The following is a 17,438-nucleotide window of genomic DNA, read 5'->3' as shown; positions in this document are numbered from 1 at the left end:
GAACAATCAATATGATATACAGATTTTGTATTATAGAATCATACACCTTAAACATATAATTTTATTAACCAATGTCACCGCAATAAATTCAATAAAAATTAAAAAAGAATCGGTACCAGATTTAGTTCCTAGTGAGTAAGAGCTGAGAGTATAGAAAATACTGGGAGATATAAGTAGAAGCAAACCTTCAGGGTACGGAAAAAGGTTGTTTAGATGAAGGGTGAGTTGAATGTTTATAGGACAATGTTGAGTATATGCTCAGTAAGTAGTTTTATTCAGTGGTTGAAACTTAGAAGATGGACAGGCCTAAATTAAGTATGTGCATTAGAGAGTTACCAGTATAGAGTGAGGTAAGCCATAGAGGTGAATGTTTAGTGTATATAGAAACTGGGGCTGGGTGCACATGCAGAATAAGAAGATTAAATCCCCACAGGTCTCTAGGAAAAGGGATAAATGTTATAGTGGCATCAGTAAAGATAAAGACCTGAACATAGCAATTGGCTGGGGAGTTAATGTTTAATTACAATGGAGGAACAAATGGCAGTTTCTCATTTATAGTGCAGGTATTTTTATTCCATTGATATGTACGCACAGAAGTGGAAGGAAAGAATTTAGGATGACTATGTTTCTGTCTTTGGCAACAAAATGAACAAATGGCTATCCAAAGAGGGGGAAAAACACATGTGTGTATATCATATATAGCATCATATTTTTAGATGCATTAATTTATTTTGCAACTGAGAATACTATAAAAATATACTGTAGAGGAAATTTCACTATTTGTCAGATGTAATTATCCTCCCCCGTGTGACGCTGACTTTCCCTATCAAGACCAAAGTGAAATGGCTAAGCCTATTATGCTGTTTCTTTGATGTTTTTGTAGGATATCATGAAAGATGAATGCTCAGTGTTGAAGCTGCAGCTGAAGGAGAGGGATGAACTCATTTCCCAACTTCAGGAAGAGCTGGTAAGTAATGAGGAGATTGGCCGGCAAGAGTGTTTTCCTTGTTGTTTGTTGTAAACCCTACAACAGCTTATTTATTAACACTAATATTAATTATAAATCATTAGTGATTAATCTGATGATCAATTTTAAAATCCTATGGCAGTAAGGATGTGGGAATCTGAAAAATAGAGAGCATGTTTTATATTATGCATTGAGGTTTATATAATTTAGAAACAGATAACTGAACCAGGGTTAGACATTTCAGTTGAATCTATGAAAAATCGTGAAGGATAAGGCTCCATTTCATTTTGTAAAGTGCATGATTTAAATCTGCTGTGCCTTGAGATACAAACATGAAGAATAAAGCAAAATACTAAATCATACTGTAAACAAAAACATATTTTACTTTTCATAAAACTACCAAAAATATATTAACCTAATGAGACTGAATAAGCACTATATTACATAAACCCAAAGGGTAAATTTTATACAAAAATATGAAATGTATATATAGTTCCTTGTTCATGGTGTTTTTAAAAATGTGACATCATAATAAATCATACTTTTATAATATGAAAACACATTTGGTAGGTAACAAGTACTGGGCATTACTTTTCTAAGCATGTTTTCAATTTATGATGATTTTAGATTTGACTGCATTAACAGTGTATTATGTAATCATTAAATATAATTAAAATTTTATAGACCATAAAGCCTCTGAGAACTCTTATCATGTAGATGGCAGACAAATTCAGAGCCTATTTTCTTGACTCAACAACTGATGACGTTTCCGCTGAGACTTGACCTTTATTTAGGCTACTCTGTGACTGCACTAATGCTGATTGCTGGTCCCATGAGCACAGTATTGTTGTTGACTTAGAAAGTTTTTTGCATCCTGTGTAAGTGATCCTGGGCGGTTCAAGCCCATGTTGTTCAAGGGTCAACCAGTAGTCAATTTGGGTAATTTGACTTTAAAGTAACATGATGCATTTGTGCCTCATTTTACTAACTCAGCCAACAGAGGACTTATTTTTGGAGGGAAGGGTACTAAATTACTTTAATTATACCTGTGTAACATTGACTCTGGAACTAATAATTTCTTATTTCATTCAATAAATGAGGGACAAATATTTATTAAGTATTAGAATATTCTGGGGTTATATGTGTGGTGGGGCAACAATTGGAGAAAACCAGAAATAGCCTGTTCAGGCAGGAATTTGGGGTTTGGTCAACTTGAAGGAACTGGATCACACATGGGACATTTACTCCCAACTCCCTTCCAAGAGAGCAGAGTGCCCTGTGCCCTGCCGGCGGGTGGTATGCAGGGCACTGACCAGTCATACTTCTGTGGCATGGAATATGTAAATGCTACCTTTTATGTTGATAATAAATTGTAGCTTGTAGTGGTATTTTGAAGTGGACGTGTGTCAAAAAATGGAATAATCCAAACAACGTTTAAAATTATCTTACCAAGTTTACGACCATTATTCTGCTATCAAATGAAATCTTTAAAATGTCTTTATTTTCCTTTCTCTTCTGCTTTCTAGAAACTTACATGAATTTTACTGAACTTGTTGAGGACTTTTAGTGACTTCAGTTCTTTTAGTTGGTTTTCGTTTGAAACATTTTCTTCTCTTTTATGCATTCTTATTAGTGACTTATATTTGTAAGCCCTTAATCACAGTATTATCTATATAGATTTAATTTATATATAGTGTAAGGTTTATTACCCATCGCTGTGTCCTTTCCTCTTCATCTTACTCCATTGCCTGGTCTCTTCCTGGTGTGTTTATGGCTCAGTTTGAATCCTTTTCCCCGTTGGTTTCTTCAGATGGGGTGTTGATGTTGTGGTCTCTAAATCTTTAAATATCTCCTCCCCTTGAAAGATAAAGGATACTGCTGTGGATTGAATTGTGTTCCCCCAAACTCACAGGTTGAAGCCCTACTCCCCACTGTGACTATATCAGAGATTGGGCTTTTCAGGGGTCATTAGGGTTACATAAAACCATAAATGCGGAGTCCAAATTTAATAGGATTAGTAAGAAGATGAAAGGACAGAGAAAACTCTTCTCTCCTTCCCCAGGCACCAAGGAAAGGCTGTGTGCGAACACAGCCTACAGCTGTCCGTGTCCAGGAAGAGGCCTGTAGAGCAGGGGTGCCAAACTCATGTTCACCAGGGCCCCCATCAGCCTCGCGGTTGCCTTCAAAGGGCCAAAATAATTTTAGGACTGTATAAATGTAACGACTCCTTACTGTTAAGGAGTTGAAATTCCATTCGGCCCTTTGAAGGCAACCTTGAGGCTGATGTGGCCCCCGGTGAAAGTGAGTTTGACACCCCTGCATTAGAGGACCCACCCATTCCGCAACCCTCATCTGGGACTTTTACACTCCAGAACTGAGACAATTAGCTTCTATTTTGCAAGCCATCCAGTCTATGGAGTCTTGTATGGAATCCTGAGCTGACTGATAGATACCATGTGTACACATAATATTTTTAGGATTTGGTGTTTTTCTTAGTAAATAACATTTTATGCTTTTTAAATTTGGGTGCTGCACCTAGTATTTTTCCATGGTTAACCTAGGTTGTGACTAGGTTATGTGACTAGCGGTCCTTCCTTAGTTATGACTAGCAGTCCTTCCTTAGTTATGACTAGCATCAGTAATCCTATTGAGTCCATTGAAGTCTTCTTTCAGTTTATAATTTTTCCCCTCAAATCTTCCATCAAATTATAGAATATTTTTCTCCTGAACCCCTTATTTTCATATTTGGTCTCATAAGTCTATCCTTCAAGTCCCTTACATTTTTTTTCTTAGTATTGGACTATTTTGCCTTTAGCTGAGTTTCTTTTCCATAATATTCCAAGCCACTAATTTGATCCTCAGTTTGACTCTACTTTTGCCCTGACTGGTGTGGCTCAGTGGGTTAGGTGTCCTCCTGTGAACCAAAAGTTCACCAGTTTGATTCCTGGTCAGGGCACATGCCTGGGCTGGGGGCCAGGTCCCCGGATAGGGTTGTGTAAGAGGCATCTGATTGGTGTATTCTTCTCACATTGATGTTCTCTCCTTGTCTGTCTCCCTCCCTCCCCCTCTCTAAAAATAAATAAATAAAAACAATACTAAAAATCAATTATGAAAACAATGACTATATTTTAGTCTAATAAGTATTAAAAATCAGAATTTTTTTAAATCTAGAAAATAATTTTAGTGTTTTAACTATATACTGTTAAATATTCTTAGTATTTTGATGTTCTTGAGTGGTGTGGCATTTCTACTGCACTTGAAGTGACCTGTCCTTAATATGTTCCTTGTCCTTCCTTTCCAGGATCTTTGCTCCTCTTCAGATCTATAGTTTCTTTTGCTTATATCTCTATTCATTTTCAGTACCTGGGTAAAAAATTTGGAAAATTTAAACAAGAGATGGTCAAAGGACCAATAGAATCTGCTTTTGTTGGCTAGTAACAATGAATAAACCTGAAGAATATTAGTCATTGGCTTTTTTTTGTGACACTTTAAGGTCTCCTCAGTGACAGATGTTAGACACCACTGCCCAGTCTGGGTAGCTGCTCTGAAGTTTCCCAGCCAAAAATACTCTGCAGATCTGGCTAGGCTAACAAATTAAGAAATTATCACTCTTCTTGCATGGGTAGATATATTTGCCAGCAGTTTTCTCTCTAGAACCTCGATTTCTCATTTTAGTGGAGACTTATTGGCTGCTTGTCCACTGGCTCCAGTTAAGCCCTGAGAAGAACAAATTCTCTTCTCTTAACACCCATTAGAACTTAAGCTCTCCCATACATGCCTATGAGCCTTGTCTCCCTGTGTCAGCTCCTGCCTCAGCCCACAAGAAGTTAGTGTCAGCTTGAAAGATGATATGAGGGGGTAACACCCCAAAGTGGAATTATTTTCTGGAGTGGGGCCCCTTGTAGTACAGGCTTCACCCACCAGGGGAGTGTTCTAGGAACCCGTGTGTATCAGTGTACGAGCTGGTGTTGTGAGAGGCTGCATTTGGCTTCAGTGACATTTTTGGAAACTCTTTCAATGGGTTTGCACATTTCATGATGAGTGATTTATGAGAGTATGTGCCAATACCACACTGAGTATTTAGCAGTTTTTTATGAGAAATGGCATGATCACTGTGTCCCACCCTCCCTATTCACCTGCTCTCCCCATGAGCACCTTTTTTTGTTGTTGTTGTTTGTTTCCTTGGATAAAAAACATTCTGAAAGGAAACTGTTTTCCCAATGTAGAAGACATGAGACAAACAAACAAAAAATGGCAGAAGCCCTAAAAAGCATAAAAATTGACAAGTTCAAAAACTGTTTTGAACAGTGGGAAAATGTCTCAGTTGGTGTATTGCATTGTATGGAGAAGACTTTGAAGGTGACTGAAGTTTAAACATGTAAGAATAAATATACAATTTTTTATTTTTATTTATTATATATTTTATTGTTGTTCAACTACAGTTGTCCCCATCATTCCTCCAGCACTCTCCCCCACCCCATCCACCCCACCTCCCACATTCAACCCTACCCCTCCTTGGACTCTGCCCATGGGTCCTTCGTCCATGGGTCCTTCGTCCATGGGTCCATGCTCCTTGGCAATCCCTCCCCTTCTTCCCCCCCATTATCCCTTTCCCCCTGTGACCTTTGTCACAGGTTACTGTCAGTCTATTTTTAAATAAATTCTTTTTTTTGTCCTCTTATAGTGTCAGAAAAGTGTATTCAGAATACCATCTTCTTCTGAGACTTTCTGCATGCACTCTCTGATAAGCAAATCCAAAATGGAGCTGTATTATACAGTCTCCCCTCCACAATTTTTTTAGCAAGGGTTCAGTGGCAGCCACTTTACATGAAGCCCCAAGGCTTACACAAGGTTTGAACTTTGAATTGGGTTAGAAGATTAAATAAGAAATAGAGCAAAGGAGACATTTAGTCCCTTCAACTTCCTGTGGCTGTATCTTTCTTTACTTGAAGAGGTGAATAAGTGAATATAGTGATATGCAAAAAATCAGGATACCAGTTTTTAGACTAACTGCTTATGTGACTAGATTTAGCTTTTTTCTGGCCTCAGTTTCTTCAATTGTCAAATATTACCATGATACTAAAAATATAAAAAATATTAAGTATTCATCAATAATGAATTTGATAAATTATAATATATATTTATAGTGGAGATGAGGTCTGTCCAGAAAGTATCCAACCATGTAAAATGAAAAATAGAGACATTTACTGAAGAAGATACAAGAAACATTGTACATAGGACAATGACACCTCAGTCCCCTTCAAAGTAGGCACCTTGTGGCCTCACATAGTTCTCCAAGTCGCCATCAGCTGCCCTGTCATATTTTCCTGAATCTCACTGATGTTCTGAAATCTCTTCCCTTTCAAAGCGATTTTAGTTTGGGGAAAACCCAGAATTCTCAGGGTGCCAAATCTGAGCTGTAGCGGGGCTGAGTCACCTGGGTAACCTGATACTTTGCAAAAAACTCTGCTTGAGACGTGGTGTATGAGTACGTGTGTTGGTCATGATGAAGCTGCCAGTCACCGGTTGCCCATAGCCACAGCCTTCTGGATCATCAAGTTCATTTCTGTGCAGGAATATTCAAGCTTAATGCAAAATTTGATGCAGATTCCTTGCTCTATTCGCTCAGTCATTTTGAATGTGACAGCCACACAGTACACACATGCTCACTCAATGGCATCTACCACCTCCATTGACTAGTTCTCACTATATTAATAGTTGGACTTTTTGTGTTATATCTATAATATATATAGATGCATTTATAAAATTAAGTGGGAAGAACTGCATATAGAATAACATTGTATATAATATACATGCATAGAAATTCTAGTATAATTAATCATTGTTTTTAGATTGTATTAGAATGTTTAGATTCTGTTTTATATAACTTGGTAGTATTTCACTTTTAATAAGAAGCATATGGTCATTTTACAATAAAAAACAGACATATATGTTTTTGAAAATACAAAAAGTAGGATGAGTGTAGTGGTTTTCATCTTGGGGTGGGTATATTTTGAGGGAGTTTATTAGTCTGCTTGAACTAATATAGCAAAGTACCATAAACCGAATGTCTTAAACAACAGACATTTCAGCAGGCGGAACGTCTAAGACGTTGGCAGATTCAGTGTCTGGTGTGAGCTTTCTTTCTGGCTGTTCTCTCCATATGTCCTCACAAGGCCTTTTACTGGAGCGTGTACACAAGGAGAAGGAGAGCAAGCTCTCCTGACTTTTCCTCTTCTCCTAAAAGCACTAATTCCATCACGAAGGCCCACCTTCATGACCTAATCTAGCCCTAATTCCCTCCAAAGTTCTCATTTCTAAATACCATTACATTGGGGTTAGGGTTTGAACATACCAGTTTTGGTGGACACAGTGTTTAGTTTTTAACAGGCATGTGAAAGTATCAGAAGTCTTGTGGAATTATACCCTCTTACAGTTATTTAACAGTAGCCATTATGATTGCACTGGTTTTCTGTGTTATAATTTTCTGTAAGAGCATAGTTGATAAAAAGACACATCTAAGAATAAAAATGAATCAAACAAACCAAAAACCCAGACAGAGTGTTTGCTAAGGACTACTGTGAATTGTTTGAGCAGAGTAGGAAATGAGATGAAAAGCTGTGACACATACTTCGCTGAGAATTATTCAATATTGTGTTGATTGGGCAAGATACTAAAGGCATGGAAAGAAACCAACATTTAAAGTCAAGAATGATAAGAATTTTAAAAGTATAAATGATATTTAAATATATTCAAATATAAGTTTGTGTTTATTTTGTAGAATATATCAAACTTTTTAAATATCAGAAATAACTCTCCCATATAGCACAAAGATTGGGGGATTTTATGAATTTACTTCATTAAAATACATAATTCATAGCTGTAGATTTAAACCAAAAGTCTAAAATGCTGGCTAAAAGTAAGAATAATTGAATAGAATCATTTATGATAATAAGTTGTTTAAAATAACCACTTTACATTTAACATGAACTATTGAATTTAATTATATAAAGCAGAGAAATATTTTTGTCATTTATGATAAAGTTTTAGATTTTTTTCTCAGAGATGTAGTGAAGGTCACCTTGAAGAATACTGTGTAATGTTTTTTGTAAGTATGAAACTGAGCAACATTATAAATATTAGTTTCTTATGCCTGCTGAATCCAAGACACTTACCATAAATGTTCCTGGTGAAGCAAAGTCTTATGCTTTGGGGGGAAAGATATTTTCTTGTAAATGGTTATTAATCTTATAAAGGATCCATACTATGGGTGAAAAGTATGTCAGAAATTGTAGAAAACATATTTGGTATTTATGGATTGATTCAAAATATTTTTAAGTAAGTTGTAGGTAACTAACGAATAAAAATAACTTCAGTTAGACTTAAGACTCTAGAGAGTGAAGTTTAATTGCCCTAAACAGAATCAGCACAGCATGCTATAGGTTGATTGTTTCGTTATATCAGGAATTTGGATGCCTGTTATTTATGCTCTGTCAAAACTGCTTAATTGTGTGGATAACCACATTGGAAAAGTGTCAGTAATTCTAACCTTTTATAATTCTATCATATCAGACTCTTCCCTTTGGAAACTCTTATTCATTTTCTAGCTGATCTGAGTAAATGTATCAAAGGTACCTTTTTACAATATAATTTTTTAAAATGATATATTTCTATTCAAAAGGCTAGTTTCAATGGGTCACCCCAAAACAAGTTTTCTGGGCATAAAATATTTTAGGCCTCATTAAAACAATAAGGAAAAATAAAACAAGGCAAACTGAAAACACTTTCCATATTTGCTTTCACAGTCCTCTGTTTACCAACATGGCATTCATACTTCTCAGAGGGTCATGGACGCTGGTACTGTAACTGCCACAAGTTTATAGGCTACTCAGTGGGGGATAGGTTGGCTGTAAGGGCACTTAAAACATTAAAAAAATGACTGGAAGTCATTTGTATTTACTATTACCATAGGCGAACAATGTTAGTGGTAATACTCCTCCCTGAAAAGATTTTTTTGTGAGCCTAAATTCTAATTTTGTAACTGCAGGTTATGACTGAGTTTTACATTTTACACACATGTATTTTAAACATTGTTATTACTACATTTTAGGACTCATCACTTAATAAACATTTTATTTTTAAATAAAAGTTAATTGAGAAAACTTCCAGGCGGAGATGAAACACACAGATTAACAGTTCAGTATCATCCAGTAAATTTGAAGATCGATTTGTGTTTCTAACTCCCATGACATTACATATTAATGTATCGAACACTGAATTCAAAATAAGCAATGAAAGCATAGTTATTGCAAAGATGGAAGAATGGGCCTTGAGTTACTTCAGCTCTGTCATTTCAAGTAAACATTTGGCAAATTTATTTTCAATCAATACTTAAACAAATGGAGTGAGAAATATGAAGCATATATTTTGGGGGGGTATATTTTTGTATTCCTCTGGCAGGGCCAATAATCAAATTGACATGAAGAAAACTAACAAGAGAAAATAACCAAATTTATTACATACTTACACACAGAGATTCCATAAGAATGTAAGACTGGAGGACAGATTTGGCAACTGTGGCATATATATATGGCATATATGTGTATATGTACATATATATAGATATATGTGTGTGTGTGTGTGTGTGTTTGTGTGTGTGTGTGTGTGTATGCCATCTTCAGTTAAGGAGAAGGTTGAGGATGTGGTTTGGGACTTCAGTGGTCAGGAAGGTAATGGAAAAACCAAAGTTTGGTAAACAAATGTGTGCTGGGCCATCTTCAACCATCAGACACACCATGGGCCTTGCTAGGCTCTTCCCCTTCTCCCACACTTCTTCCTGGCAAACCGATCTCTTTCTTCCTTGAACAGTTTCTCTATCTAAATTCCTTTTAGATAGGTGACAGAATATGAGAAGATTTTCTGGAGTCATTTTCTTAAAAATAACCAATTTAACGTAATCAGTATCCCCAAAATGCATATTTTGAGGTAGCAAATTCTGTTCCCTCTCACAAATTTTAGTTTGTACATTTTACTATCTTCAATTCTGAACCTTTTTTTTATGCTAAAATTTATTTTTTAAAACTAGTGCACTCACAAAAAAAGTTACATCAGGGTACAATTTAGTAGTTACCTAAATTGTATCTTTTGTAGACTCTTAATAAACAAACATTATGTTTACTGAAACATTACTTTTTAACATAATCATATTTATGAAGTTCAGTCCAACAATGACTTAACTAGCTGTGTTTCTTTTTTGGCGATTACTAATATTTACTTTGTGTCATGACTATCATTAAAGAAAGTTATTTGTATAGAGCACTCCCTCCTGCAATGTGAGGACTAACCTGAGAAAAATCACATGAAGGAAGTTAAAAAAAATTCTCAATGTGTTATTAAACCTCCCTGGTTCTAATTCACAGCAAATACTGAAAATTATATTCTTGAATGTAAGGAAACATAAAAAAATTATTTCTCCCCATCCTTTTAAAAATGCCATTTATTTTATTTAAAAGTAAGGCAAGCTGTGAGCTCACTCACTGGTTGATGTTTGAACAGTGAAAAGTGGGAGGCTGCACAGACATGTGTAGAACTGATGAATTTTGAAAACTTGAAGGCCATTGGAGAGCAGAAAGTATAGCATTATGTGTAATCAGGTTACTATACATGATAAAAAAGGGTAGCTAAAAATAAAAGACTAAGAATACATAAGGCTAAATAGCACTTAATCAAGAATCTGGAGAGGGGTAATTGTGATTGGTTTAAAAATATAGGTAGGATTCAAATTGAATAAAATTGTGTGCCCTTGAAGATTTAATAACTGAATAATTTCTTTCTGATGAGAGAAAGGCTTTTTTTTGCATTTTCTGAATTAACCTTAAAAATGATTTTCCACTTGTTCCATTCTCTATTATTTATGTTATTATTTCACACCAGTCACTTTAAGGGAGAGTATTACAGGCCTATGCATGACTTACATAAGAATAGACAGCTATAAGTACCTTCAAATCCTTTTCTTTCTCATATTTAGGACACATTAGGAACAGAAAAGAAAGAGATTAGGTATACTTAATATTATTAAAGTGGCAGGCCACTTTCCTTTTCTCAGGTGACAAACTAATTGCATATATTGCAGGAAAGGCTGATGTCAGCAGTAATTACTCTCCTGTCAGGTCAGTGAGGCAGATGTATAGTGTGAGTGTGACGATATCCTATAATACTCTTCTGTTCCTACCCGGTCCCCTACCCTAAGAAGAGCTGCCAGGAAGACACGAGCTTTCCTGTTCTGCCGCACTCGTCTGGGCAATCCTACGTATTTGTCTTTATCACAATGTATCGCTATATTGCATAGATACAGGAGAATAATGGTGGGATAACTTAAATGCCAGTAAGTAAGTATTTTGCCTTGAAGAAAAATGTTTTAAAAGGAACAGGTATCCATACTATTCTGAAATTAGGCATGTAGCTGACATTAATTTACACCTAAAGTTTGGGGGTATTTTGGATATTTTTATTGATTCTGTAAGGTATTTCATATAATTTAGTAGTTTTCCCTTTATTCTTTTGCTGTTACTTTTATCAATCACGATTCCTGTTCTTGGAATAATTTACTAAAACTATTTAAGTAGTTAACAGGATACAAAGATAGACAAAGACTTAGAATTAGGAAAAAAATATAAATTGTGTTCCTGTATTATGGGTGGAGTTAAAAAGCCAAAGATAAAATATGTGCGTATGTGTGTGCTGTGTATGTTATATGTATGTATGTAGATATGTGTATATGTCTAAATAAAGTATATATAAAACATTATATATATCTAAAATGTTCCAGTATTCCATTTCACAATAAATTATCTTTACAATTTTTTTCTTTTTTAAAATTTTTATTTTGTTTTATTTTTCTTAACTACAATGTATTTTATTGTTCGAGTACCGTTGTCTCCATTTTCTCCCCACCTCTCCCCTGCCCACACCCATCCCAACCTCCCACCCTCAGTCCTACCCCACTTTGGTGTTGTCCATGTGACCTTTATACGTTTCTTGAAGACCCTTCCCTTTTTCCGTTACCCCCCTCCTGTCTCGTTACCAGCCTGAGTTTGATGCTCTACGGGCTAACCAGATGGACTGCACTCAAATGACGGGGCAGACAGAAACAGACCATTTTAGTAACAAGAGTCATTATTTACTGAGTCCCTACTCTTTGACAAGTGTTCTGATGAATGCTCTAGGTTTATTATTTAATTTTTATAACAGAATTGAGAAGTGCATATTAATAGTTCTATTTAACCTATAATAAAGTTGAACTCCAAAAAAACTGAGTGATTTGTTGAAGTCTGCATAGTAAACAATACAGTTAGGATTTGAGACATCGTCTGATCACATGAACATATTCCCCCCCTGCTACATCAGATTTAGAAATTACAGAGCACCGAGGTAGAGCTGTGCAGCAGAGCACCACAGCTCTCCTTTGCTCAGTATCAACACCATAATAGAAACAGTAGGTCCTGTTTGTGCATTGTTTGGCCCATCAGACTCCAGGGGTCAGGGCAGCCAGTCCTGTGATCCGTGCAGACATATCAGAGTGGTCCCTTTCAGCACCTTCTCTGCCCTGGAGGTGGGCACAGTGGCTCTCCTCAGAGTGAGCCTGGGCTTCACACACCATTTCATGTCACACTTGTTACCACGTCCTTGTTTTCATTTTTTTCATGAACACTCCTTTCATCTAATGATAATAAAACTTACTCCTTAGAACACAGGTGGCAAAAATCTGGCCCTCCACCTTGTTTCATCCCGCCTGGCACCTTGTTTCTACCTGGCAGGAGCGAAGAGCTCTTGCTTAACTAACTGTTCAGGAGTAGTTACATTTATACAGGCCTGAAATTACATTCAGCCCTTTGAAGGCAACTGTGAGGCTGATGTGGCCCCAGTGAAAATGAGTTTGACACCCCTGGTTTAGAAGTACATGGAAATTATGGCTGTTATTATTATAAGAGTAATGAAGAGATAAAGAGGAAAAATCTAAGTCTTATCTAAAAGCTAAGAAAACAAATGTTTTTTAAAGATCTTAAATATAAGGACTGCCAAAAGCAGGTTTGAAATCAACCACCTCAGGAGGTAGTGGGTCTAACCCAAACAGGTCACTGAAAATTCAGGTTTGTTTACTGATTTTCAGAGACAACAATGTGTAAATAATGAGGGCTGACAATTTGAACACTTACAAGATTGTGTGTAAGGACACTGTACCATTGTGGTGCTGTCTGGAGTTAATAACATTTTTATAATAATCATAATCTACATGTCTTTTCTGTATGAACAACTGTAAATATACTTCTGCCCACCTGTGTATATTTGTGTTGATAAAATGTTTTTGAATACAACATTTACGTACTCTCTATATATTTCAAATCCCTAATAAACTGACCATAGTCAGTCTAATACTGGATGCGGGAACTGTCAAAAGGGAGAACACCCACTAATCCAAATAAACATCATTAAGTATAACAAAATTCTTCCACTTAATGGATGAAATGAACATGAGTGATTGGGCTAGAGATGTTTTTGAATAATTTTCTGCATCTCACTTTCCAACTATTTGAGCTATATCCAGGCCTATTTTAAGCTCTGTAAGAAATGAACTTGAGGATTTGTAGTTTAACCAAGCCTTATTCCCACCAAGAAGCTTGGGCTTACATGCCTTCCTCATTTGCTCACATATCCACACTTAAATGTGACTTGAGCTCCTTTCTCATTGATGAGCTCCTCAGTGACAGGCCTTGTCATCCTTCTATGCTCAGAATGCAGCACAGTGTACGGGCATTCACTGAGTGTTTGAAGGAATGAATAAAATTCATAGGTATCATAGTTCTTGGTCCTACATTTGTTAAGGAAACCTTTAGAGAATAAAACAAGATAATATGTTATTAAAATATACAATTTGGCAGATGCAACATTGGAAGAAAAGGGAGAAGGAGTATGGGTTTTGGTGTGTAATTTACTGGAGAAAATTCTAGAGACGAACGAAACAGACCAGGGGTGGAAACGTGAAATGATTAGCTTAAATTTCAAATGAGTGCCACAGTAAGTAGTGATGAAAAAATGGAGGAGAAAATAAAACTATAGGATTATCTGAAGACTAGGAATTAAACAAATTATAAAAGCAAACAGGAAAGGGCAGAGTTAAAATTGATTAAAATCTAAAATATTCTAGAAATTAAAAAAGGAAACAGCATTAGTAAAACAATGAAACATTCTTAAAAAATTTAGGTAGTGCTAATCTAGTCTGATTCTCATTTTTATAAAAAAATTGGTGAAATTTTACAATTTTACACTTAAAAATTTTTAGAAGAAATTGTCTACAATTTGAAAAATTAGTAATAGAAAGTAGCTGTGGGTAGGAAGTTAATGATAGAGGAAAAAGAACAATTGTTGCTAAATATCAGTATCAATGGAAGAGCAGAACTAATTTTAAAATGACAAAGATTCATAACCTGTGTTTGCGAAAGTATAAAAGACTGAAGTATATGAGGCAGATAAGATCTCATTCTATGTGTCAGTATTCTGCTAGGCAATTTGCTTACGTATCTCACATCACCCTCAGTCATACATTTTTCTGTTTATAGTCAATGGAATTGAGGCTTAAAGATGTTACCATGTATTTTGGACTATAAGACACACTCCCCCACCCCCTGCCACCACCAAATTTGGGAGGAAAGGGGGGTTGCGTCTTATAGTCCGAATGTAGCTTACCTGGCTCACTGTGGTAGTGGGGGGGGGGGCAGGCAGTGGCCTATGTTATTTATGTTATTAAATATTTTACCACAAATTTTTTTCCTATTTTCCTCCTCTAAAATCTAGGTGCATCTTATGATCCAGTGAGTCTTACAGTCCAAAAAATTTGGTAACTAAATTGCTCAAAATTAAGAAATTGCACAATGTCATTCAAAGAAGCTATTCACATATAAATTAAATTTGACTTTGCTGTGGAAAAACAAAAATATTCTATTGTAATATTCCTTAAATTAAATTCTTGTTCATTGTTTGTAGCATTCACAGACTGGAGGAGTGTCAGGCTGAGAGGAACAATGAAATTAGACCATGTCAATTCAGTGGTCATAGGGATTTTGAAGCTATTGAAGTTGTAAATCTCAGTTGCTTTAAAATGAGAGTACCTTAACATTCTTACAGCATTCCTGATATAATTACCAATTTTCTTTTTATTGAATTCTCAATTCCTAGTACATTTCACCATTCTTAGTTTATTCAGCTGACAGCCAAGGTTATCTTGACTCGCTATTTCAAGGTTCCCGTACTTTGAGGCTGCTGTCCCACACTTCCTTTCCTGACAATTGTCCTTCATCTGTGTCAGCAGACTAGTCTGGTTGCAGTTCTACATAGATTAATATTTTTAAAGGGACATAACTTTTAGTAAGAAATGCAGAGGAATAAAACACATCAAACCCAACATAATAAAGAGATGTCCAATATAAGGACTTCTGCCCACTGTTGTTTATTTATTTTAGTTCTTGTTCATTTATTCATCCTGTATTCCATCATTGTCCCCAGCTATTCTATAAATTATGTTGGTTTTGTTATTTTCAGTGTCGTAAACAGCGAAACAGATTCAGCACAATGAATGAACTTTCCCATCAGCTAATGAGCAACAGATAAGAGACAGGGATGCTTTAGGGCTATGTCCCTTGCCTTTGATTAAGACTGACTTTTTCACATTGGATATGCATTTTGAAGGAGAGGAGATATGATAGAATCAATTGAAAATGTGTTTGCTTATTTTCACTTCCCAGCTTATCTAATCTTTTCAATTAAAAATAATAGGTATTATTTATAGTTCTCTGTCCTTTTGTACACTAAGATCTTAGGTTGCATAGTGTACCTTGTTACAATCTGTCATTTAGGAAAAATTTCTGTGTATAATTTTGCCGTGGGTGAGAGTCTATGCATTTTTCCTCCTATGAACTTTGTCACAATAGACATATTTGTTTCAGTAAAAATAGCCAGGCTGCTGGAAAGATAACACTATGCCTGTTACACGGCTCGAGATATACTGCTGCATAATTTGCTTGAGTTATCCCCATATGTTGCAAAAGGCAGATACTTGAAAAGTTTAGTGTCATCCATCTGATGTAATTGAACTTAAGGTCAGATGAATGACACTTTATTTCATCCTTGCAACTTTATGAAAACAAACAGCATAGTATCAATAAAAAATGATGCTTTTTAAGAAGTCTCACTTTCTGAATATTTTAATGAAGGGCATTGTTTATACAAAATATTAACCTTGAGTAAATATTTGGTAAAGATATTTTAAACTATATTTTTGTAATATTTTAATGAAAGTTTTCTAGTGGCAGAAGAGAAAAAATGTTACCCATTTTCTCACTAGTACCATGTAATTCTTTGAGATATCAACCCCACCATTATATAGTTGAAATGATAATGATATATTTAGTACTCTTGATTTTTTCCTAATTATGTATAAAATAAATCATATATGTCTAATTATTTGTATTCTCAAAATTAACATGACTGGAGTAAATATTTAGACATCCTTTTTCCACAAGCATTAGGTGTTACTATTTAACTGTTTTCTAATTCAGTGGGACAAATGTGTATTTACTAGTAATACATTTTCTGTCTGTACTGGAAATGGCTGCAAATGAATAGAAAATTCTTGATTTTAATGGCATATATTCAGCTAGAGTAATAGATAGATATAGGCATTTGCTAAAATACCTAAAGTAAAGCCATAGCTTGAGGTATTTGGATTGGCCAAAATCTCCATAAGATGGCCCTAGTGGCATTTATTTGTCTTTAACTTCATTTGAAACAATTTTGTTCAGTTGTATTATGACAGCTGTCATATTGGTGTACATTTAAAAACTTATCAAAAATGGTGAATTTCTGTGTCATTTTAATATTGAAGATAGAAGAAAATAAGCAGCATTTCTGGTACATGATGCTTTATTATTTCATAAGCAGTAAAAACACAATCGAACCACAGACAGAGATGTGTGCAGTGTGTAGAGAAGGTGCTGTGACTGATCAAACTTATCAAGTGTGGTTTGCAAAGTTTTGTGCTGGCGATTTCTCATGGGACGATATTCCACCGTCGGGAAGACCAGTTGAAGTTGATAGCGATCAAATCGAGACATTAATTGAGAACAATCAATGTTATAGCACATGGGAGATAACTGGTATACTCAAAATACCCAAATCAATAAAGTTATTGGCAAAAATTAAAAATGTCTTATAGTTTATGGAAACACACACACACTTTTTGGCCAGCCCAGTAGGTTTTTGTCCTGAGCTATAGCAAATGGACTATATGTATGTATAAAGGAAGCTTCAGTGTGTACTAAAAATATGTAAAACATTTTCTGATTCTTAGAAAACTACAAAACTTAAACAAGCCTGTTAATTGCTTTGAGGTGACTCCCCCCACCCGCCATTTGATGAT

The 17,438-nt window shown here is 35.5% G+C and overlaps 1 protein-coding gene across 2 annotated transcripts in view; it reads left to right on the top strand.

Moving 5' to 3' along the window:
* Positions 1-17,438, top strand: part of CCSER1 (coiled-coil serine rich protein 1) — a 698,243-nt gene that overhangs the window by 571,403 nt on the left and 109,402 nt on the right. For both annotated transcript variants that reach the window (XM_037046097.1, XM_037046098.1), the window contains one exon: positions 884-967. In XM_037046097.1, coding sequence (XP_036901992.1) covers positions 884-967 — 84 coding nt within the window. The remainder of the gene's footprint in view (positions 1-883; positions 968-17,438) is intronic.

The sequence above is a fragment of the Sturnira hondurensis genome, unplaced genomic scaffold, assembly GCF_014824575.4.
Source record: "Sturnira hondurensis isolate 20B ecotype Veracruz unplaced genomic scaffold, ASM1482457v3 Scaffold0004998, whole genome shotgun sequence".
NCBI lineage: Eukaryota > Metazoa > Chordata > Mammalia > Chiroptera > Phyllostomidae > Sturnira > Sturnira hondurensis.
This window is presented reverse-complemented; position numbering and strand designations above follow the sequence as displayed.